Raw genomic sequence first — 24,352 nt, forward strand, 5'->3', positions numbered from 1 at the left:
CTTATCTTGTGTCCTTCACTTGCGTCTTAGTCCCTCCCACCAGAGACGCGAGGAAACCAAGAGAGGAGAGAGGAAACGAGGGAATGTTTTTTAAGAGACATGATACGTCCTTTCCGATGAAGCGTCACGTGCTGCGACGTCTGTTTGTGATGACCGCGTCATCTGATCACAGCTGGATCAGCTGTCAGTCTGCTTTAACAGCTGTTTGTGTCTGCACACATGTGCACTGTATTAATTCTAATAAAACACACAGTAACAGTGTTTCCTCTCTGTAACCTGTTACCTGTGTAACAAACACCTGCACATGAAGAACAGGCTGCAGTCTGTGTTCCTGCTGCAGAGCCAGACGGACATTTCTTACCAGCATTATGTCTTTATATTATTTGTTCATTGTTTACATTTTTGATCACTGATCATCTGATCTGAATTAATTATTTAATAAGCCCAAATACTGTCTGTTCATGAACTATGACAATTATTTATTTGGCTAAAAGTTTCAGGGTAAATAGAAATAATAATATTAATAATAATACATTTTATTTGAAGGCGCCTTTCTCGGAACTCAAGGACACCGTACATAGATATATATATATGTATATATATATATACATATATATATATATATATATATACACAAAATACACATGAAAAGAGAGAGAAAAAACAATAAAAGTGACAAAGCAATTAGCGTCATGGAATAGGCAGATTTAAACAGATGTGTTTTGAGTTGTGATTTAAAATCGGGGAATGAATCAATGTTTCTGAGTTGGGGTGGTAATGAATTCCAGAGACGGGGAGCAAAGCAGCTGAATGCTCTGCTCCCCATAGTGGTGAGACGGGGGGAGGGGACAGACAGGTGTAAGGAGGAATAGGATCTGAGGGAGCGTGAGGGAGCGTGAGGGAGTGGGAACATGGAGGAGGTCGGACAGATATGGGGGGGCGAGGTTGTGGATGGCCTTGAATGTTAACAGGAGGACTTTGAATTGAATACGGAACTGAACCGGGAGCCAGTGGAGCTGTTGGAGGACAGGAGTGATGTGGTAGATGGAGGGGTTCGAGTAATGATACGGGCAGCCGAATTCTGGACCAGTTGAAGTTTATGGATGGATTTGTGAGGGAGGCCGAAGAGGAGGGAGTTACAGTAATCCAGACGGGAAGTGACGAGACTGTGGACAAGGATGGCGGCAGTGTGGGGGGTGAGGGAGGCGCGGAGACGATTGATTTTTCGTAGGTGGAAGTAGGCAGACCGGGTTATGTTATTGATATGGGATTGAAAGGATAGTGTGCTGTCAAGGATGACACCCAGACTCTTAACCTGGGTGGAGGGTGAAACGGAGGAGTTATCAATAGTGAGGGAGAAGCTGTTGGTTTTGGATGGAGTGGATTTGGTGCCAATGAGGAGAACCTCGGTTTTGTCACTGTTTAATTTAAGAAAGTTTAGGGTGAACCAGGTTTTTGTTTCAGAGACGCAGTCAGTGAGGGAGGTCGGCAGGAGAGTGGACGAGGGTGAAGTGGTGAGGTAGAGCTGGGTGTCATCTGCATAACTGGAACTGAATGTTAAATTTGTGGAAGATATTGCCGAGGGGAAGGAGGTAGATAATGAAGAGGAGGGGCCCCAGGACAGAGCCCAGGGGCACACCTGTAGTGACGGAGGAAGGAGTGGATTTAAAGGACTTGAGTTGAATGAACTGAGTGTGGCCAGAGAGGTAAGATGTGAACCAGTCTAATGGAGTGTAGGTGATGCCAATGGAAGATAGCCTGTTGAGGAGGGTGGTGTGACAGATGGTATCGAAGGCTGCACTAAGGTCGAGCAGGATGAGGATGGTGAGGAGTCCAGAATCAGCTGCCATAAAGAGGTCATTGGTGATTTTGATGAGTGCTGTTTCAGTGCTATGGGGTGGGCGGAAACCGGACTGGAACTGTTCATACAGGTCATTGTGGGATAGGTGAGAATGGAGTTGGGAGGCAACTGTTTTTTCGAGGATATTGGAGATGAAGGGTAGATTGGAGATAGGACGGAAGTTGTTGAAGTTGGAGGGGTCGGCGCCAGGTTTTTTCAGAATTGGGGTAATGGCAGCAGTTTTGAAGGATGTAGGGACAGTTCCAGTGGTGAGAGAGGAGTGGATAATGGCAGAAATGAGGGGGAGTTGCAGAAGGTGGTTGTGTACAAGTGAGGGGGGAGAGAGTCCTGGGGTTGGCTGAAATTGTTAAGCAGGGAGAACAGTGACTTGGAGTTTCCATCATTTGCGGTGATTATACTGGAGTAGTAGTGGGTTTTAGTGCTGGCAATGGAGTCCTTGTCATGTAATATGTGGTTACTGTACATTTCTTTGTGAATAGTGAGACCAGTTTTTCTGTGTTGTCGTTCGAGTCGCCGACTTTCAGCTTTCATGAGACAAAGATCGGGGGTTAACCAAGGGGAGGAGACGGAAAAGGATCTGGTTTTAAGCGGAGCAAGAAAGTTGAGAATATTATGAAGTCCAGCTGATCAAACCCGACCTCACTGATGATCACTCTCACACGTAAAAAGTGTTACCTGCTGACAGAGAGACTCTCCTGTTCCCTCTGAATTCATTCATTCATCCGTAATAAAAGTTGGCAGGGGAATAACTGATCGTGACAAACCCGAGGTTTCCCTCATTTCAGGGTTAACAAACCCGGGGTTTTCACTAAACCTGCTTTCTGAAACGGACCCCAGCTGCTGAACAGGTGAACAACATCTCACTGTAACTAATCATGTTGTTTGTTTGTATCAGGATGCAGCAGCAGAGACCAGACTCTCCTGGACCCAGCTGTGTGTCCATGAAGAGTGACCGGTCTATGGGTCGACCTATTGACTTTAAAGTTGGACATCCTGCTGATGGAAGGTAAGAATTTATCAAATAAATATGAATATAAAATATTATTCTATAGATTTTTTTATGACCATGTTGCCATTATTTATAGAACAGCTTTAGAGAGACGGGAAATATTGTGAAGAGAGAGTGGGGATGACATGCAGCAAAGGGCTGAGGTGGAGTTGAACCCTGGGCCGCTGCAGTGAGGACTGTAGCCTCTGCACATGGAGCACACACTCCAGCACCTGAGCTACACCACCGCCCTGCTCACACTCCTCTGAATTCTTGCTCCAGAGTTTTTTTAGTTCTGAATTTTCCCTAAAGTCACAAATATGGTAACCAGTTAGGCAAAGCAAGCCTGTTTTTAAACTGTCTTTTGCACATTAAGAAAGATCTAATAATAATAATAATAATAATAATAACTTTATTTGTATAGCACCTTTCATACACAAAATGTCGTATTAAAAACAAGAAAACAGCTCCAAAGTGCTTTACGGTATGGTATTAAGAGCAACAGAAACTCAGTGGAAAATGTAATACAAATAAAAGTTACTTAAAGGAGATCCAGTAAGAGGCAGAGAAATGAGAGCAGATAGTAAGAAGAAATAAAAACATTACATTAACTGAATGCCTGCCTAAACAGGTAGGTCTTCAGTTGATTTTTAAAGACTTCAACAGAGTTTGCATATCTAATGTGACTGGGCAGGGTGTTCCACAGTCTTGGAGCATAATAACTAAAAGCAGCTTCCCCACTCGTTTTGTGGGTCACTTTGGGAACAGTTAAAATACCAGCATCAGAGGACCTAAGGGCTCTCGTTGGTTGATAAGGGGTTAAAAAGTCTGAAATATAAGATGGTCCTGTACCATTTAGAGCTTTATATGTTAGTAAAAGGACCTTAAAATCAATTCTAAAAGAAATGGGGAGCCAGTGCAGGGTAGCTAAAACAGGAGTAATGTGTTCTCTTTTCCTCGTCTTTGTTAAAAGTCTGGCGGCAGAGTTCTGAACTAGCTGAAGTTTCCCTATCAGCTTTTTAGGTAGGCCAGTGAAGAGGGCATTGCATTAGTCCAGCCTGCTGGTAATGAAAGCATGAATCAGTTTCTCTGCATCCTGCTTTGTTACAAACGGTCTTACTTTGGCCTCATTTCTCAGGTGAAAGAAAGCTGTCTTGGTCACCTTGCTAATGTGGGCTTCAAAGCTTAAATCAGAGTCCAAAATGACACCGAGACATTTGGCTTCGGGTATGTTCTGGTGAGCAAAGTTCCCAAGCCCATTAGAAAGTGTCTCTCTTTTGCATTTTGGTCCTAGAAGCAGTATCTCTGTTTTATCTTCGTTAAGTTTTAGAAGATTGTCACTCATCCGTTGTTTTATTGAGGCTAAGCAGGCAGTCAGAGAAGATAGGCCATTTGGGTTGCTTGGCTCAACAGAAATGTATAATTGGGTATCATCTGCATCACTGTGAAAATTTGTATTGAACTTGTTGATGATGTAGCCTAACGGAAGCCTGTATAAGGAAAATAGCAGGGGACCAAGACAGCTTCCCTGTGCAATACCAAACGGCAGGTCATGTTTTACAGACACATGTTCATCCAAACAAACATCGAAATTTCTGCCAGTTATGTAGGAACGGAACCAGTCTAGAGCACTGCCAGAAAGACCAACCCATCTTTCCAGACGATCTATTAAAATAGTATGGTCAATGGTGTCAAATGCTGAGCTTAATTCTAAAAGGATGAGGATCGACACTTGATTCAAGTCAGTGGCACGTCTAAGATCATTCACTATTTTGACTAAGGCCGTTTCTGTACTGTGGTTGGATCTAAAACCGGATTGAAACTTCTCTAAAATACTGTTGTCATTGAGAAAGGTATTAAGTTGATTAAAAACTGCTTTTTCCAGAACTTTGCTTATAAAGGGGAGGTTGGATATAGGTCTGTAATTACAGAGGATGTTTTTATCTAGATTTGGCTTCTTTAAAAGAGGCTTCACTACTGCAGTTTTAAAGGCAGTATTGATTATCTTTAGGATCGAGGGAGACAAGCTATCATATACACGTTTGAAGAAATTGCTGGGGACTGGATCAAGAGTGCATGTGGAGGAGGATGTTTGAGCCACAATGTTACGGAGGTCGTTATACGAAATGCTGTTAAAACATTTAAACGCTGGAGGGTGGCTGTGGGGTGTTTCAGCAGGCTTATCAGCTGTTCTATTAATGTCTGACCTGATCGTGGCAACTCTGTCATTAAGAAAGGTGGCAAACTCCTCACATCTCTGAGCAGAAACCTGCTCGGAGTGAAAGGGAATGTGATTTAATAGCCTATCGCTGGTTGAGAATAGGACCCTAGAGTTGCCACTATTCTCAGCTATAATCTTAGAGAAATGGGTCTGTCTCTCAAAGCGAACACTTTTGTTATACATGGCAACTTTCTCTTTCAGAATATTACGGTTTACCTTAAGTTTAGTTTTTCTCCATATTCGTTCAGCTTTCTGACAAGACTGCTTTAGTGCACGAGTATTTGTGTTCATCCAAGGCCGCGCTTTAATTTGAGACCTTTGTTTTGTTTTCATAGGAGCTACATTATCAAGTATATTAGCCAGTTCACTGTTGAAGGCATCTACCATTTCATTTAGAGGATAACTAAAGATATTTTGATCTAGAGAATTTGTGAGCTCAGTAAATCGTAGATCTGCAGTGGTATCTTAATGTCTTTTAATCATGGTTTCAGAGTGATTTCTTATGGTGTTCAATGAGACATTAAAAGATACACAATAATGATCAGACACATTGATATCAGACACCACTAGGTCCGTGACAGTGATTCCTCTGCAGATAACGAGATCAAGAGTGTTAGCGCGGTTATGGGTAGGGCCTGTAACATGTTGACTGAGTTCTAAGCTGTCCAAGATGTTGAGGAATTTTGTGGCTTTGAAATCAGATAAATCATTTACGTGGATATTGAAATCACCATTTACAATTATTCTATCGTAGTTAGTGATAGTGAGTGACGTAAGTTCTGAAAACTCTGAGAGAAAACCTGTCCATAGCTTAGGAGGGCGATACACTGTAAGTATGAGTACCACTGGCTCAGCCTTTAAAGTAAATGCAATGTACTCAAATGTAGAGAAATCACCAAAGCTTACCCTAGTGCAACTGAATTTGTCTGAGAAAATGGTGGCAATTCCACCCCCTCTTTTATTCTGCCTAATAGAATAAAAGAAACTGTAGTTGGGAGGACAGGTTTCAACAAGGACCGCAGCACCATCAGAGCTGAGCCATGTCTCTACAAGAAATAGGAAATCTAAGTGCTTATCTGAGATCAAATCATTTATTGCAAAGGACTTTGTGGGGAGTGATCCTACATTAAGTAGGGCCATGTCAGTGGTGGATATAACTGGTTAATTTGGCGAGGTATAGCAGTAATATTATTTGGATTTCTGGGATTTTTCCGTCTGTGTAATCTTGTCCTATGCTGTGATCCCTGACTAGCAATTGGGATTATGGGCATTGAAAGCATCTGAGCACAAGGGGGAGCTAGTGAGTCTGTGCCTGAATGGGATGATGGCAACGATGCGCGGTAGAGGTCAGCTTGCGGTCTGCGAGCCAAAGTGACCATTGTCGTATTTGAATAACCTGTTGTTACTGCTGGGGGAGGACAGTAGGCGGGGCTGGCGCTGGATAGATGGTTCTGAGATGGAACCGGAGAAGAAGACGGGGGTTCAGGTGTGTGTGATGTTAATAGTCAATCACGTGGGAAGGACAGTGCTGCATGCTGTAAGTTGGCCGCCAGCATGCGACAGCCCAACCTGCTAGGGTGAAGTCCGTCATGTGCGTACAGAGAAGAGCGCTCCCAGAACAAATCAAAATTATGAATGTAACCGATGTTGTGGGTATTACAGACGGATTGGTGCCAGGTATGAAGATTCAGGATTCGGCTAAATTTCGCAGGTCCTCGGCCCAGCGTTGGTACTAGACCGGAGATGAGAGTAGACTTTCCGGTACTGTTTAGCAGTTCAAAGAGGAGAAGGAAGTCGGCTTTTGTCAACTCAGATTGCTGACGGACATTATTTTCGTGATCGACGATGGGAGTGAGGCCAAGAGTCCTGGGAGCTTCTTCAGGATGTCAGGGGTCGTGGCTCCGAGAAAGTAGTGTGTGACTGCATTAACAAAGCGGATGTTTCTAATTATGGAATCACCGACTATTAAAGTAGTAGGAGGGATGAGCGGAGGCAGAGAGGATGGACGTGGAGAGTGCTGTTTACTGGTTCTAGTTTTGGAATCACCGACAGTCAGTGAAGCAGCTGGAGGAGGGGGCTCGGAGGACTGGACCTAAGAGAGATTCCAGGACGGGTCGTGCGAAGATCAGGGGTGAACCAAGGGGCGGAGACAGAAAAGGAAACAGATCTGGTTTTAAGCGGAGCAAGAGAGTTGAGAATATTATGAAGTCCAGCTGATCAAACCCGACCTCACTGATGATCACTCTCACACGTAAAAAGTGTTACCTGCTGACAGAGAGATTCTCCTGCTCCCTCTGAATTCATTCATTCATCTGTAATAAAAGTTAGCAGGGGAATAACTGATCATGACAAGAGGTATTTTTTAAAATGTAATTTAATAGAAATGAATCTGTTTTTGCTACTTTTGATTTTTAGACAATTAACTTATTTTTACTCAGATTTTGACTCAGAAAACAAATCAAATCTGCAGTTATTCACTGCATTTTATATATTTTACGACAAGTTATGATCAATATTTCATTCTAAACGATCACAGCTTGTCAAATACCGACTCATAATACCGACGTTGTTTATGGTCGGTTTCAAGGCGCCCTGTGAAGTCTGTTTTAAGGTCCTCTTCTTCCTCTCTGAAACTCCGGTGATGTTGTGAAGTTTCACATGAGTCCTATCTGCTGCAGCGTCCAATCAATAACTGATCTCTAATAAGGGGGCATGTCGGCCAGTGAAAGACTTCCGTGGAGGCTGCTCTCGTGTATCCTCGCTTATCGCTCCTCGGAACTCCCTCCTCTCTCCTCGCTCCTCTCTCCTCCGAGCAGCGATTAGAGCTTTGAGACGGTCCTCAATATGGCGGCTCCGGAACTACTTCGGTTCGAGCGAGGAGTGAGGAGCGAGGAGATATCAAATAAGAGACTTTGGAAGCAGCCTGAGATTCCTGAAGGAAATCTGCTCCCGACCAGACTAGGTTCACAGACACAGTTACCATAGTAACCAACTCAGAGTTAAAGTTACCTCTCTTTCTGAAACGGCAAACCCGAGGTTTCCCTCATTTAAGGATTAACAAACCCGGGGTTTTCACTAAACCCGCTTTCTGAAACGGACCCCAGCTGCTGAACAGGTGAACAACAGCTCACTGTAACTAATCATGTTGTTTGTTTGTATCAGGATGCAGCAGCAGAGACCAGACTCTCCTGGACCCAGCTGTGTGTCCATGAAGAGTGACCGGTCTATGGGTCGCCTTATTGCCTTTAAAGTTGGACATCCTGCTGATGGAAGGTAAGAATCAAAAAAGTTAATGTTCTGACTCTGCTGAGAAAAGACTCATGTCCTGGTCCAGAGCTTCATAGTGTGTTGTATGACTCAAAAAGGTTGAGGACCCAGATGCAGACTCAGAAAAGAGTTTAATTAACTGAGGCAAATGCAAAAACAAAATCTTAAATCCAACTAAAGACAAAAAAGGAAAACCACTAGGCAGAGCAAAAACTTACTTCAAACAAATCCAGGTAACAGATAATCCACAGGAAAAATACAACAGTAACAAGAGGAGCCACGAGGACACTAGGAGCAGGTATTATGATGGTAGATGTACACAAAGACAAAGACAATAAACCAGCACCGAGACAGGGGAGCACAAAGACTAAATAAACTAGGAGGTGAGGCCGATCAGACACAGGTGAGACAATCAAGGGGCAGGTGAAAACAATAAGGGCGGGGCACATAATCAAACAAGCGGGGAACACACAAAGGCAGGAAGTGGACCAACACGAGAGACAAGAGGCTCTTCTCATGTCTCAGTTTGTACCTCCTCGAGTTTTTAAACTGTCTTTTGCACATTAAGAAAGATCTTCTCTTTAGTGTGAAAGTCTGATCGTCGTACAGAACTTTGAGTTATTCAGCCTCATTGCTGGCCTGCAGAACGGTATCCCTCTTTGTTTCTGGCCTCCAGGTTGACCTCAGCAACTGCTCTACCTTGACTACCTTGTTATCATCCTTCCCGACATCTACAGCTGCTAAGCTTGGGGGTTAACCTCCTATCCATTCACCTCAAGGCCTTTGCTTGGCCTCTGCCCAGCCCCCAGGTGCTCCGATTGAGGGCTCCTGTTCTGCCCTTGTCCATCCTCCAGGCTGTTCATTAAGATCCACAGCTTTATTTCTCCAAGACCACTTGCTCCTCTCGACTCCACACCCTCTCCACCTGACCTAATTTGTCTAGCCTATCAGCACGTCTGAAATCCATCCCTTGAGGGGTGGGTTTCTGTACTCCCAACCCTGACAGTTCTTGGTTGCCTTCATTCTGTCCTCTGCATCACTGGCAAAACATGTCTTGGCAGTTTGGGAATAAAACCAATAGTGATCATAATCAGTGGTTTGCTCTCATGCTATCTTTCCATCTTTCAACATTGGACACCCTCCTCCCACTGACCCAGCCCTCATGGTCAGACCCCACAGCTCACTCCCTCTATCAGTCAGCTGTGTCATTAATTGTCCTTAAACTTGATGTTTTCTCCACAGAGTTCAGCAGAGCTCAGAGGTTCACAGTGATCAGTCAGCCCAGCAGCATCAGACAGACCTGGACTCCACATTTAAGGTGTGTACAACACACTGTTTACAATGAACTACATTAACTACAGGCTAAATGCCAAACCATCATTCAGTCTCCATGCTGTTCTGTTTGAGCAGCAGGCCTTCAGACTGACTGATGGATCACATGTTGTGTTCTACCACTTTATATTCATGTTCAGAGTCTGATTCTGTTCCAGCTGCTGGAGGAGAACATCGTCACATTTGTGAAGAACGAGCTGAAGAGAGTCCAGAGGGTTCTGAGTTCAGATTACCCAGCATGCTTAGAGAGTCAGAGGGAGGAGGAGGAGGTGTTGGATGGTGATGATGAAGATCAGAGGAGCAGCAGAGATGCATTTCTGAAGATCACTCTGCACTTCCTGAGGAGAATAAATCAGGAGGAGCTGGCTGACTGTCTGCAGAGCAGTAAGAGGATTTAATCAGGTTTAACATGATGGAAAGAGGAAATGCAGGTTTACATTTCTAAACTTAGTAAATATGATACACACATCTATATCAGATCAGAGCTTGTTTGTCATCCACTAAATGCTTTAATAAAACTGATGCAGAAGGAAAAACTCTAAAGCCACACTTGAATGTTGAGATTTTCTTCAGGATCCACTCTTTGATATCATTTGTTGTTTGTTTATTCAGGAACTGCTGCTGCAGAGTGCCGACAGAAACTGAAGTCTAACCTGAAGGAGAAGTTCCAGTGTGTGTTTGAGGGGATCGCTAAAGCAGGAAACCCAACCCTTCTGAATCAGATCTACACAGAGCTCTACATCACAGAGGGAGGGACTGGAGAGGTCAATGATGAACATGAGGTCAGACAGATCGAATCAGCATCCAGGAAACCAGACAGACCAGAAACAACCATCAGACAAGAAGACATCTTTAAAGCCTCACCTGGAAGAGATGGACCAATCAGAACAGTGATGACAAAGGGAGTGGCTGGCATTGGGAAAACTGTCTTAACACAGAAGTTCACTCTGGACTGGGCTGAAGACAAAGCCAACCAGGACATACAGTTCATGTTTCCCTTCACCTTCAGAGAGCTGAATGTGCTGAAAGAGAAGAAGTTCAGCTTGGTGGAACTTGTTCATCACTTCTTCACTGAAACCAAAGAAGCAGGAATCTGCAGGTTTGAAGAGTTCCAGGTTGTGTTCATCTTTGACGGTCTGGATGAGTGTCGACTTCCTCTGGACTTCCACAACAATGAGATCCTGACTGATGTCACAGAGTCCAGCTCAGTGGATGTGCTGCTGACAAACCTCATCAGAGGGAAACTCCTTCCCTCTGCTCGCCTCTGGATAACCACACGACCTGCAGCAGCCAATCAGATCCCTCCTGAGTGTGTTGACATGGTGACAGAGGTCAGAGGGTTCACTGACCCTCGGAAGGAGGAGTACTTCAGGAAGAGATTCAGAGATGAGGAGCAGGCCAGCAGAATCATCGCCCACATCAAGACATCCCGAAGCCTCCACATCATGTGCCACATCCCAGTCTTCTGCTGGATCACTGCTACAGTTCTGGAGGACGTGTTGAAGACCAGAGAGGGAGGAGAGCTGCCCAAGACCCTGACTGAGATGTACATCCACTTCCTGGTGGTTCAGACCAAACTGAAGAACATCAAGTATGATGGAGGAGCTGAGACAGATCAACACTGGAATAAAAAGAGCAGGAAGATGATTGAGTCTCTGGGAAAACTGTCTTTTGAGCAGCTGCAGAAAGGAAACCTGATCTTCTATGAGTCAGACCTGACAGAGTGTGGCATCGATATCAGAGCAGCCTCAGTGTACTCAGGAGTGTTCACACAGGTCTTTAAAGAGGAGAGAGGACTGTACCAGGACACGGTGTTCTGCTTCATCCATCTGAGCGTTCAGGAGTTTCTGGCTGCTCTTCATGTCCATCTGAAGTTCATCAACTCTGGTGTCAATCTGCTGTCAGGAGAACAAACAACCTGGTGGTCTAAAGTGTTCAGAGAAACAACAGGTTTCTATCAGAGTGCTGTGGACCAGGCCTTACAGAGTCCAAACGGACACTTGGACTTGTTCCTCCGCTTCCTCCTCGGTCTTTCACTAGAAACCAATCAGAGTCTCCTTAGAGGTCTGCTGACACAGACAGGAAGTGGTTCACACAACAAAAAGAAAACAGTCGAGTACATTGGGACAAAGATCAGTGAGAATCTGTCTGCAGAGAAAAGCATCAATCTGTTCCACTGTCTGAGTGAACTGAATGATAGTTCTCTAGTGGAGCAGATCCAACAGTCCCTGAGATCAGGACGTCTCTCCACAGAGGAACTGTCTCCTGCTCAGTGGTCAGCTCTGGTCTTCATCTTACTGTCATCAGAAAAAGATCTGGACGTGTTTGACCTGAAGAAGTACTCTGCTTCAGAGGAGGCTCTTCTGAGGCTGCTGCCAGTGGTCAAAGCCTCCAACAAAGCTCTGTACGTGAACACATCATTCTCCATGTTAAATGTAGTTTTACTTGATTCAGAAAAAACAACTATCTCTTGTAATTGTTTCCTTTTATGTACTGTTGATTCCTCTTCAGGCTGAGTGGCTGTAACCTGTCAGAGAGAAGCTGTGAGGCTCTGTCCTCAGTCCTCAGCTCCCAGTCCTCTTCTCTGAGAGAGCTGGACCTGAGTAACAACAACCTGCAGGATTCAGGAGTGACTCTTCTGTCTGCCGGTCTAAAAACTCCACACTGCAGACTGGAAACTCTCAGGTTAGTGTGCAGCTGTGTGAAAATGATAACCCTCTGAGCTCACATGTTCTGTATATTTGCTCAGTTCTCAGCTCTCAGTCCTGTGAGTCTGAATAACCCTGTAATTAAAATGGCTTTAATATCACACTGAAGGGGTCAGCTGACAAAGGATCTTATCACCAGTATTGTGTTCATGTTCACGGCTCAGTAACTTGACTTTGATATATATGTGACGGGCGGCAGACACGCCCTCACTCAAGGGTGAGGTTGGTTACAATTTATTAATTTTATTTAACTACGGGAAAGCCTGACAACGCCACCCTGGGAATTTCGCCCAGGGAGATATTTAAATCACAAGTTAATAAGGCACTCAGGTTCGTTTTACAAATGGAGCATGAGACGTGGTTCAGGTACAAAAAAATACAAATATACTTTATTTTCAAAAAGGGGTAAAATTGACTTATTTTAAAATAACACCATATACACAAGGATGTGAGGGAAGGGACCCTAGCAGGGCTGGAGCTTACCAGTGGGAGGAAGTGGGACCATGAGGGGGAGAGGAATCCCAGGAGAGGAGCACCCGAGGGTTTGTGACACTCGCGCACACACACGCACACACAATGGTGAAAAAGCAAAACCACGGGTTACGCAGCACACAGGAGGGGGATACCACCACCAGGACACCAGGACCACCACCGTAAGCTTCCAGTCCTGAAAGGAGAAGGGAAATTAGTGAGGCTGGACACCGTACATCAAAACACAACTTCTCAAAGAACAATTTACCAAAATTAAGCTTCCAAGAACAACAACAAAGAAAGAGAATTTACCAAAATTAAGCAGTTGAAAATAACAACTCAAAGAAACAATCTACCAAAAGCAAATGTACGCAAAATTCTAATGTATGACACAACAAAAGAACTTCAGCTGTAGTACTTTCCAAAGTTGGTTTCACACAAACAAGCAAAATTAAACAAACACATACAAGACATTTAAATCGGTGGTGAAACCAAATTCAGAAAATAACTAAAATTAAGTGAGCCAACCCGCCACTATCACTCATTAAAATAAATATAGGCCCGATACAGTCAGGACACACATATGCCAGGAGCAAAGCAACGCAAGGCGAAGCAAGGCAGCTGTGAAGCGTGCTACAATAAAGCCAGCAAAGAGAAGCAAAACAGCGGCAGGCAAAGAGAAGCAAAACAGCAGCAGGCAAAGAGAAGAAAAACAGCGGCAGGCAAAGAGAAGCAAAACAGCGCCAGGCAAAGAGAAGCAAAACAGCGTCAGGCAAAGAGAAGCAAAACAGCGGCAGGCAAAGAGAAGCAAAACAGCGCCAGGCAAAGAGAAGCAGAACAGCGGCAGGCAAAGAGAAGCAGAACAGCGGCAGGCAAAGAGAAGCAAAACAGCGGCAGGCAAAGAGAAGCAAAACAGCGCCCGGCAAAGAGAAGCAAAACAGCGGCAGGCAAAGAGAAGCAAAACAGCGCCCGGCAAAGAGAAGCAAAACAGCGGCAGGCAAAGAGAAGCAAAACAGCGCCCGGCAAAGAGAAGCAAAACAGCGGCAGGCAAAGAGAAGCAAAACAGCGCCAGGCAAAGAGAAGCAGAACAGCGGCAGGCAAAGAGAAGCAGAACAGCGGCAGGCAAAGAGAAGCAAAACAGCGCCCGGCAAAGAGAAGCAAAACAGCGCCAGGCAAAGAGAAGCAAAACAGCGCCCGGCAAAGAGAAGCAAAACAGCGCCAGGCAAAGAGAAGCAAAACAGCGCCAGGCAAAGAGAAGCAGAACAGCGCCAGGCAAAGAGAAGCAAAACAGCGCCAGGCAAAGAGAAGCAAAACAGCGGCAGGCAAAGCAGCAGTGTTTCTCTGTCGCGTCACACGACCCAGTCAATCTCGATCAGCGCACAAGATCACACACATGGGAGAGAGGAGGAGGGGCGAGCTTCATGCTTGCCTGGCTGCAGTGGCAAACCACGGCCGGCACAGAGCGTCAGGACGGGGATTCCCCGCGAGCTGCTGAGGCGGACAACGCCAAACTGCACCGGTGCTGCAGTGGAGACTGGAAGTGGGGCAACCAGGGAGGGGGCGGAACCTCGGAGCCAAAGAGCAAGAGGGCGAGAAGATGCACAGTGCTTGCCTATATAGAGTGGCCTCATGAGCTGATTGGCTAACAAGAGAGCGCTGGGCAGCACAGTTACATTCAGAGCAGGGATGATGCATCTCATCCTGCTACATATAAATGCTGGTCTAAGACAGTCTGAGTTATGTTCATCTGGACTCCATCATGTGTGGTCCAAAGAGAAGAATCCCAACGACGACTGTAATAAAGCAGAGATGATGATTGGAACATTTATAAACTTATAAAGAGCCTTTCCTTCAGACTGAACAGTCCAGTACAGTAGCTGCATCACTGCTGATGACAAAGCAATCTGTGTTGGTCTCTGGCTCCTTCTTACCTTCACTCCTCCCCGAGTACTTTGCCCACAGACTTGAAGGTGCTGACCCTCTATCCCACAGCTTCATACTCTGCAAACTGCCCCAATGTTCTCTGGAGGTCACAGAGAAACTAAGTCAGCAGAACGTTATCCACAGCAGAGGCCATCATGACGGACCCTCTCTACCCATGCTTTGTCTTCATATCCTGTTAATGAAAGTCAGAAAATAATCTTTTACAAGGTGACAACCGTATGTGGCGCAGGTGTAGCTTAGCCATTAAGACGCGCCCCATGTATAGAGGCACAGTACTCGACGCAGAGGCCCTGGGTTCGACTCCGACCTTCGGCCCTTTGCTGCATGTCCTCCCCGGTCTCTCTTCCATCATTCCCGACTCTATCCACTGTCCTGTCCAATGAAGGCAACAAAAGGTTAAGATTTTTTGACCTGAGCGAGTTGACAGGTAAGGGTGACTTAGTTTCCTCACCGTGATCCAGTAAATACTCTGGACATAAGTGAACTTACTTTGAATGTGTGTAGCTACATTTGGTTCTGTGAAGAGTCTTGTATTCCCACACGTCAGGTGAAACTTTATCCAAACAATAAGCCATGGATCACTAAGTCCTTGAAAGAAATAACAATGAAGAAACATAACCTCTTTAAAAATAGCAGTGTTGAAGAGAACAGGGAGGTAAAAAGACTGGTTAGGGCAGAGATTCAAAAAGCTCAATTCAGTTATATGGATAAAATTGAGGACAAATTTAAAGGTAATGATCTAAAAAGTTTCTGGAATGGCATGTCAGTCATGACAGGCACAAAAAAAGGTAATATGAATATTAAAATGGATGGTTTTAAATCAGACAAGGGGCTAGCTGCTCATTTTAATCGTTTTTATCTCAGGTTTGATACAAAAGATTTTAAAGAACAAGCTGATCAGGTAGAATTAGAAACCTCCTCCACTCCACAGCTTGAATTGGGTGTACAAGATGTCAGGAACATACTCCGTAAAACCAAGACCAACAAGAGCCCCGGCCCTGACAATATATCTGGTCATCTTCTCAAACACTGCGCAGATCAATTACCCCCTATTTTTCAGCACATATTAAAGTGTTGCTTAGAGCAACAAAAGGTTCCTACTCTGTGGAAGAAGTCCACAATAGTACCAGTGGCTAAGAAAAAGTCCCCTAAGGGCATTAGTGATTTTAGACCTGTGGCCCTGACTTCACTAGTTATGAAGGTTTTTGAAAAGCTCATCAAGAGAGAGCTAGTTGGAGTTGTGGAGGACTCATTGGATCCTCTACAGTTTGCCTGTAGGAGTAAAAAAGGGGTTGATGATGCTGTTCTTACCCTTCTTCATTTACTTTTTAAACACCTTGAAGGTCCAGGGACACATGCACACCTGTTATTTTTAGATTTATCTTCTGCTTTTAACACAAGTCAGCCCCACATTTTAGCCAACAAACTGCTAAATGATTTGAATCTGTGTCCTGGCATTGTTGGATGGATTTTAGACTTTCTTGTGGACAGATCCCAGTGTGTCAGGATTAATGGCTCTTTGTCGGACACATTGTTCTCCTCCACTGGTTCGCCACAGGGCTGTGTCCTTTCACCAATCTGGTACATTTTTTACACTGACAGCTGCAGAAGTTCCCAGCCAGGAAGACACATTCTGAAGTTTGCAGATGATACAGTCATAGTGAGCCTGTTACAAGGAAGGGAAATAGCACGTGGCCCAGTGGTGGACGATTTTATAGAGTGACGTGATAACTCTTTTTTAAAATTAAATGTACGTAAAACTAAAGACGTGCATTGATTTGAGAAGGCAGCCTAATACACCAATTAAAACAGCAATTAAGGGTGAGATGGTTGACCAAGTCCAGTGTTACAAGTCCCTGGGTGTTGTTATCGACAACAAGCTAACATTTAAAGAAAACACAGACGCAGTCTGCAAAAAGCCACAGCAGAGACTGCACTTTCTCCGTCAACTTAACTGGTTTGGGGTGTGCAGCAGACTGATGAATCTGTTCTACTCCTCCATGGTAGAGTCTGTCCTCACCTTTGCCATAATCTCCTGGTTTGGTAACCTGTCATTAGGGGACAGAAACAGGTTACAATGGATCATAAGAGTTGCCAGTAAGATCATTGGCATAAGATTACCTGATCTGTCTTACACCTTCTCCAAGAGAGCAACATCTCAGGCTGGAGACATCTTACAGTGTCCTCGACATCCTCTCCATGGTGAATTTGAGTTCCTGCCCTCCAGCAGGAGATTTGGACTACCAGTGGCAAAGTCCAACAGGATGAGAAATTCTTTTATCACTCAGGCCAAGAAATACTCAATTCAAAAGTGGAACCTGTAGATGAAGTATTTTCCTGTTCACTTCCAGGAACTATTGATGGTCTTCTAATTTTTGTTTTAATGTTGGTGTTAGTGATGGTTTGGAGTTTTACATGTTTCATTTTCACTTGATGTATTCTTAATGAACTCTTATGCGTTTTAATGTTCTTTGTAACCGAGTCTATGTGTTTGTGTTTTCTAAATGTTTTTGTCTCACTTGGCTGCAAAACAAATTTCCCCTCGGGGACAATAAAGTAAAAGTTGAAGTTGAAGTCAGTGAAGAGATCTGAGGATGGGGGTAATGTGAGACCTGGTGAGGAGTCTTGCAGCAGCATTCTGTGTTGACTGCAGGCGATTAAGCGCAGACTTGCTGAGTGACGAGAGGAGTGTGTGGCAGTCGCCGAGGTGAAACTACAGTTGAAACTAAAGTTCTCAGTTTACTTATATTTCTTAGGTGGACATAACATGATCTGGTTACCTGCTTAACATGGCTGTCAAAAGATGATGATTTATCAACTATTACTCCTAAATGACGTGGGCTAAAGCCAACAGCAGAGGAAAGGGGCCCAATGTTGTGATCCTGTGAGCTGATTGGATGGAAAGAGCTCAAGACGGTAGGAATAAGAGAGGAGCTAGCATGAAGTGGATGACAGTTATGATGCATATTGGACCTAATAGTCATTACTTTATCAACACAGAAGGAAAGGAAGGTATTGCAGTCATCAACAGTGAAACATGGTAATGTGGAGAGCGCTGGTGAAACAATGTTTTAAATAGTTATGAAACGTTGGGATTTCTTTTTGATGAAGAAATCAGGTCAGCAAAATAAGCCGTCCAGGCTTCCTGTACTGCTTCTTTAAAAGAACGCCGGAGATCTTTAAGATGTAGGCGATGCACTTCCACAGACGTTCAGACCTGTGACAGTGTGGTCTCAGGCAGCAGACAGCCTCTGTTATCCACTGACAACTGTTGCAGGTAGCCCGAGTCCTAACCTTTAAAGGTGCCTCTTTGTCCAGTAACGTGGAGCAATGACCATTAAAAGACTGCGTTAAAAACTCAACATTGTGAGGATTTATATTAAAATCACAGCAGGAGTGTGCTGAGAACTGGTCGGCTGTATTTCCTGTAATGAGGAGGCTCTTCTGAGGCTGCTGCCAGTGGTCAAAGCCTCCAACAAAGCTCTGTACGTGAACACATCATTCTCCATGTTAAATGTAGTTTTACTTTATAGAGAAAAAACAACTATTTCTTGTAATTGTTTCCTTTTATGTACTGTTGATTCCTCTTCAGGCTGAGTGGCTGTAAACTGTCAGAGAGAAGCTGTGAGGCTCTGTCCTCAGTCCTCAGCTCCCAGTCCTCTTCTCTGAGAGAGCTGGACCTGAGTAACAACAACCTGCAGGATCCAGGAGTGACTCTTCTGTCTGCCGGTCTAAAAACTCCACACTGCAGACTGGAAACTCTCAGGTTAGTGTGCAGCTGTGTGAAAATGATAACCCTCTGAGCTCACATGTTCTGTATATTTGCTCAGTTCTCAGCTCTCAGTCCTGTGAGTCTGAATAACCCTGCACAGCAAATTCGGCCCTTTGGAATAAACTCTCTGAGTTAAAATCAACTCAATTTGAGTGTACATGTGAGACCATCGAATAAACTCTAGGGCATAGTTAAAGTTACTCTTTTCCGGGAGTTGATCTTTCAACTCTTTTTAGGAGTTAAAACTGAACTCCTCTGGGAGTTAAAACACTACTCCCATTAAGAGGAAAAAGCACTCTTATTTAGAGTTCATTTTAGGTGAACTCTTTCACAGTGTTAACAGTGAAATTGTTTTATTGAACACTTACAGAGTTAATATATAAAATCACAAAAAATGTTTGTTAGATGAAAATTAATACAAAAAACACATAAATTACTTCAATGCCTTTATTTGAACACATCCAGAAAGTGTGTTCACAACTCCTTGCTTCATGAATATTAACTTTTTTAACAAGTTACATTTGGAGTAAAAGCTTTCTTCAGTAACAGTGTAAACATGTAACAGCATACACATTTAAAATAAACAGCTACAACGGCAGCTTAACAGTTAGGAAATTGTGTGGTCAAATGGAAATCACAAATAAAAAATATGTAGTAAAAAAATAAATTTGCATATTTCAGCAAAACTGTAAAAAAATATACCATACCACATCCCTCTGTGCTGCATAAACTTTTCTGAGGAAAGTGCAAGTGTGATCATTTTTAAAACAACCTTAAATGTAAATGTACAGCAGTCTGTTAGGATTCTGAAAGCAAACTTCTCTGTAATGCAGGATTATGTTAACATGAAATAGAATGTTAAACGTGCTGTTAAAGCACGAAAACATGTACAAGAACGTAAAACATGAATTCAATACATTCAGTTTGGCCAACATTTTAGGCATTTTAGGCCAACAGATTAAATAATACAGCCCTCTGACACAACATCAAAATAAAAATCACACCCATAGGACATTTGAGAATCCAAACTTTTGAAATGTCTTAATTTCTCCCTTTCTAGAACCAGTATCTTCCTGGGGATGTTTTCACTAACTTGGAAAGCATGGAAATGGTCATGGAAACAAGTTTCATGTTCATTTAGAACTAAAACACTTTACCATTGTGCAAAATGATAGAAGTTATTTTGCTGAAGACTGGTGTGTTTTCTTGTGTCAGTACAAACAAAGAGGCCAACGCGATATTCACACTTTACCCAGTTTGTCAGGTTGACAGTGGCTTGTGAATCAATGTGAAGATATGTAGACACATGCTCTGTACACTCTAGTGTTTCAAGTAAACACATTTTGACTGGACCAGACTCAATTGCTTTTGAAGTCAGGCATTCCCAATGATAGGCTACTGCAAACTGGTGTTTCCTTGCAAGTGATACTGTTATAAAGTTTTTCACACCATCCTTAAAAAAATGGTGTTTAGCCATAGTCCAGCCATAGCCATAGCCTTAGTCATAGTCCAGATATGAATGAGGGGTGCAATTTTTCGAATGCACCTCGGATAGTGGACCATGAAATGATGTTTTGGAATCAAGTTCTTTGATGGGTACAGTTCTTTGAAGAGCTGGTGATGTTCAATGATAAGGTGCTTTAAATACACGGTCATCCCTTCAGTGATTGAGTATGAGAACACAATGTTTATTATGTTCAGCAACAAGAGCATCAAGCGCCAGTGCAAATCATCCTCTGATACCAGGTCACCAAATATCAAAGGTGATCAAACACAGTGTTTGTGATGCGTTTAACCCTATTCCATGTCCGACACAGTCAAGCTTTACATTTGTTGGCTTGTTTTTCTTTTCCACATAGCCATAATTAAAAGCATAAATCCTATTCAAGAGGCTTTCTTTGGAGATGAAATGTTCAATCAAATATTCAAATAGAAGTTTGACCTCATATTGACCAACCCCTTCCAAAATGTCATGCATGATGTCAACTGCATCATTTTCTGCATTATGGAAATACTGCAAAGTGTTCAGTATGCTCTTTCTGTTGATGCCAAATGAAGAAGTTGGATCATCTACCAAAGAAGAATAATGTTGATCATTGAGAACTGGTGATCTTATGGTCAAACGTGGGTCATCTTCTGAGAAAACTGACGGAGCTGAAGATTTATCAATTAGGCAAAGTCTACAGAAGTCATTTGCACTAAATGACTCCAAGAATCCAAGCATGCTGTGCATACCCAAATTATCACCAGTAATTTGTGCAAGAGTGCCACGTACAGGAAATTCAGCAAATGGAAGAGCAACCCCAGTTGTCTCTAATATTTTCAAGTCTCTTACTAAGGGTTTCAGAATTTCATCAATGCCGTATTTCTTAGCATCTTGTGCATGAAACAATGATACTAGATGAATATTCATTAAGGCAGAATTCACCTTGGGTGGAAGATTCCTGAGGATGAAGTAAAGACAGCCAACTTTATGAATACCTTTTTTTGACCCTAGTGGGTTTGCACACTCAACATCGTCATAGTACAACTGGATTTGGAGGGCAAACTTGTCACTTGAAAACAAGGGATGACTTTTGAAGTAGCTTCCATCACAGAAGTTCTCGTATTTGTCACTCTGAGTAGATGTTTGCATCATCTCAGGAATAGTTTCATTCTTGAAGATGAACTGGAGTGTTTTGAGTATGGGAATATATATGAATTTGTCAATGATTGGAACTTGCTCATAGGTTCCACTTTTGCTATTTCGTCTGGTATCAAACCTTATACCTAGACGCTTTTCAACTGGTACAATATCCCATTTTTCTGTGAAATATTTCTTCCATTTACTGTCAGAATTCAAGTGGCTAAAAGGGTTGTCAATACCTTTAAATAACTCTTCTATGGCTGATCTTGCAGGACTGCCGGCAGGTAGTAAGTTTAGTACATGGTCCTGAATATTAGACTGTAAGTCTCCCACAAATTCCTCTAAATTCTCGATGGTAGAAAGCACTACAGTATTTGGTACACCGCTTCCTAAAAGCTTGGCAATAATTGATGCACACATATCTTTGCTGCCCGTTGACACTGAAGGGCCTGCTTCAATATTTTGGTGCTGAGATGAAGTGGAAGGTGTTTCATCATTTAGGCACAGAGGATTATTGTGCTCTTGAATGGCATGGTTGGAATGGGTCTCCTCTGTTGCACATGTGTTGACAATATGCGCATGTATCTTTATGAGATGTCTTCTAAACCCAGAATAACTAGAGAATTGCAAGCAACATCCTATTTGACCACATTTTAGCCTCAGATTTTTCCCAGGATAGATTCCATGCATTAGTTTGAGGTGCCTGAATAAAAGTAAGGCTGTACCAAAGGATGACGCACAGAGGAAACATCTCAACATTTTTGCTGCTTGAACTTTTTACGGCTTGTTCAACAACTTTGCTCTCAACTCCTTGACTTTTGGAGTTTCTTCCATTGTGCCAATATCTATGCTGTACAGAGTAGTCTGCAAAAATGTGTACAGGCTGGACAGAGCATCATCATATTTCACACTGAAAACAAAGTGGGACTTGAACAGCTCATCAAATGCGCCCAAGGATGTACCTGACTGACATGGAAGAAGCTTTCTATCCACGACTATGTAGAAGCTGAAAACCTGAGCTTTTGAAGTCCCTGTGGCCAGAAGATATGGCTGGGGGTTTCCTTCTGTGGTGATGAGGTGATCCTCCAGGCTCTGGCAGGACTGAAACACAGTGAAAAGCACTTCCATATAACACATTTCTTTAAAACACACGATACCACAATATTTGGAATTGGATTTGTTGACAAACCTTGTGAAATTTCAGCAGGTGATCTGTTGCCTCTCCGACACTGATCTTCTTGGCCCGTTTCCTTCCAGCTGGTTGCGGAGTGAGAAGATGCAGCAAGACAAGAAGAGAGGCCATGTCGCTGTGCCACTCTGCAATCAGTGAAGAAAACCATTACTTCATGTGTTTCACACCTTGTCAATGTTGAGGTCACCTTTGTTGTCCCCTCTTCATCTAACGTCTTATGACCATGCTGCTCAGGCGTGCTTGTGTGAAACTAGCTTAACACCTCACTGCTCAGACTGGACAAGTTACTACAAACTTTTGATGTGCATCGGTCAACCCAAGATTTTTATCTTAAAAGGACAGGCTCCGGTTTGATCAAGTCTGGAGTAGTTCATCCAGAATATCTAAAAAGATTTTGGAGCAAACATGTCTGTTTTTGGCAACTTATTGCAATACAAATGAATTATGTCTATTGTAATACTACCTGGATCATCTGCAGTGTCAGATTCTTCATTCATGGCAGATTTGAGCTGTTTGTTCAGGAGAGGTGTCTCTCTGAGGGCCCTGGCTTCGTGGATGACCTTGTCTTTAAAACAGGGGGCCCATTTTTCCAGGAACCTGGAGGAAGTCTCTGCTCCAAACATCATCGAGAAGTCCTGCAAAATCTCATATAAAAAGGAGCAGAACTAGTATTACCATCACCTTGTCTACATGTATGTATTTTGACAAACATTTTTTAAATTCGTATTAGTTACCTACCAGTCCCTTTGTGTCTAAGAAACGAGGGAACAGTTGAAGTATGTCCACTGACTGCTGTGGGTCATGGAGCATCTCTTGACGATAGTGGAATGTTTCTCTCATCTTCTGGAAGACTAAATCCCGGTCTGTAGTGTGGTGAAGAAGGGACACTGCCTCCATACGATCATCTCCCGAACGCTTGTCATCTATGGAACCAAATGATCTTGGCGATGTGGGGCCTCCTTTCAGCAGCACTCTGTTAGTGGATGTTGATGTTTTGGATTGAGGTTGGACAGTCTTGACCCTCCACTAAAGAAAGCCAGTACTGCTCTGTATGTCATAAAAATGTTCCTTTAAAAAATGTTCCTTTTTTCTCACTGGTGCCAAACCAAGCAAGAAAACCACCGCGCTACTGTCTTCCCGGTTCTCAAACTGAGCAGTATCGGTCTCTGACTGTATGGTAGCGGCCCGGCCGTAGCTTCCGCTGTGGACGAGATAACCCCAAACACCCGAACAACCTTTTGCTAGTTGAGTTTACCCGAACATTTTACTGTACCCGGAGCCCGATACCGGACAGAGTAATCATAAAGAACCGCTAGCTGCACGGCTAACAGAAACTATAATTAGCAGAGGTGTGTTTTTGACTTTGCATCGTTTCTGTATTTGCAGCGCGTTTGATGTTAATGTATTTGTTTTGGCTTTTGGAGCAGTTTTTTTTATTTGCAGCGCGTTTCTGTCGTTGAATATGTTTTGGACTTTTGCATGTGTTTTTGAATTTACATCGTTTCTGAATTTGCAGCTCGTTTCTTCTAATCGAAATCGTTTGGGCTGTTGCAGCACGTTTGACCTTGTGGGCCACCGTACTTTTTTGAGTATGGATCCTTCAAAGATGGGAAGAGAGCCACAATCCCAAGGGCATGGAACTCCTTTGTGGCTTTAGTTACAGCTCTCCTGCAAATGCAAAATAATTCATTGTCATATGATTCTTTCCTCCTCACAAAAGTAAATTTCATGTTATAAACAAAAAGCCACTTACCCTTCCTTTTCACGCATGTGAGCTACTATGATGTTCACCATTAATCGCCGAGTAGAATCTTTCAAACTATCCTCATACTCATTGACGACTGTCCTCCCTGCTGGCTTAGTAGTGAGAATCTGCTCCACTATCTGAAGACAGAAGATAACAAGACAGCAAAGATAAGATGTGATTTTTAAACAAAATAACTATCTCCATATATCTCAACCATCTGAGA

The 24,352-nt window shown here is 43.4% G+C and overlaps 1 protein-coding gene across 1 annotated transcript in view; it reads left to right on the top strand.

The window, feature by feature from the left end:
- The first annotated feature begins 2,757 nt into the window (after positions 1 to 2,757).
- LOC138609476 (NLR family CARD domain-containing protein 3-like) overlaps positions 2,758 to 24,352 on the top strand; it is a 31,103-nt gene continuing 9,508 nt past the window's right edge. Inside the window, exons 1-7 of the mRNA XM_069682110.1 lie at positions 2,758 to 2,867; positions 8,233 to 8,343; positions 9,580 to 9,655; positions 9,828 to 10,053; positions 10,282 to 12,073; positions 12,181 to 12,354; positions 18,385 to 18,564. Of these exons, the coding sequence (XP_069538211.1) occupies positions 2,758 to 2,867; positions 8,233 to 8,343; positions 9,580 to 9,655; positions 9,828 to 10,053; positions 10,282 to 12,073; positions 12,181 to 12,354; positions 18,385 to 18,564 (2,669 nt within the window). The remainder of the gene's footprint in view (positions 2,868 to 8,232; positions 8,344 to 9,579; positions 9,656 to 9,827; positions 10,054 to 10,281; positions 12,074 to 12,180; positions 12,355 to 18,384; positions 18,565 to 24,352) is intronic.

The sequence above is a fragment of the Semicossyphus pulcher genome, unplaced genomic scaffold (assembly GCF_022749685.1).
Source record: "Semicossyphus pulcher isolate SPU_LCO1_2020_fin unplaced genomic scaffold, fSemPul1.0.p SCAF_5, whole genome shotgun sequence".
Taxonomy (NCBI): Eukaryota; Metazoa; Chordata; class Actinopteri; order Labriformes; family Labridae; genus Semicossyphus; species Semicossyphus pulcher.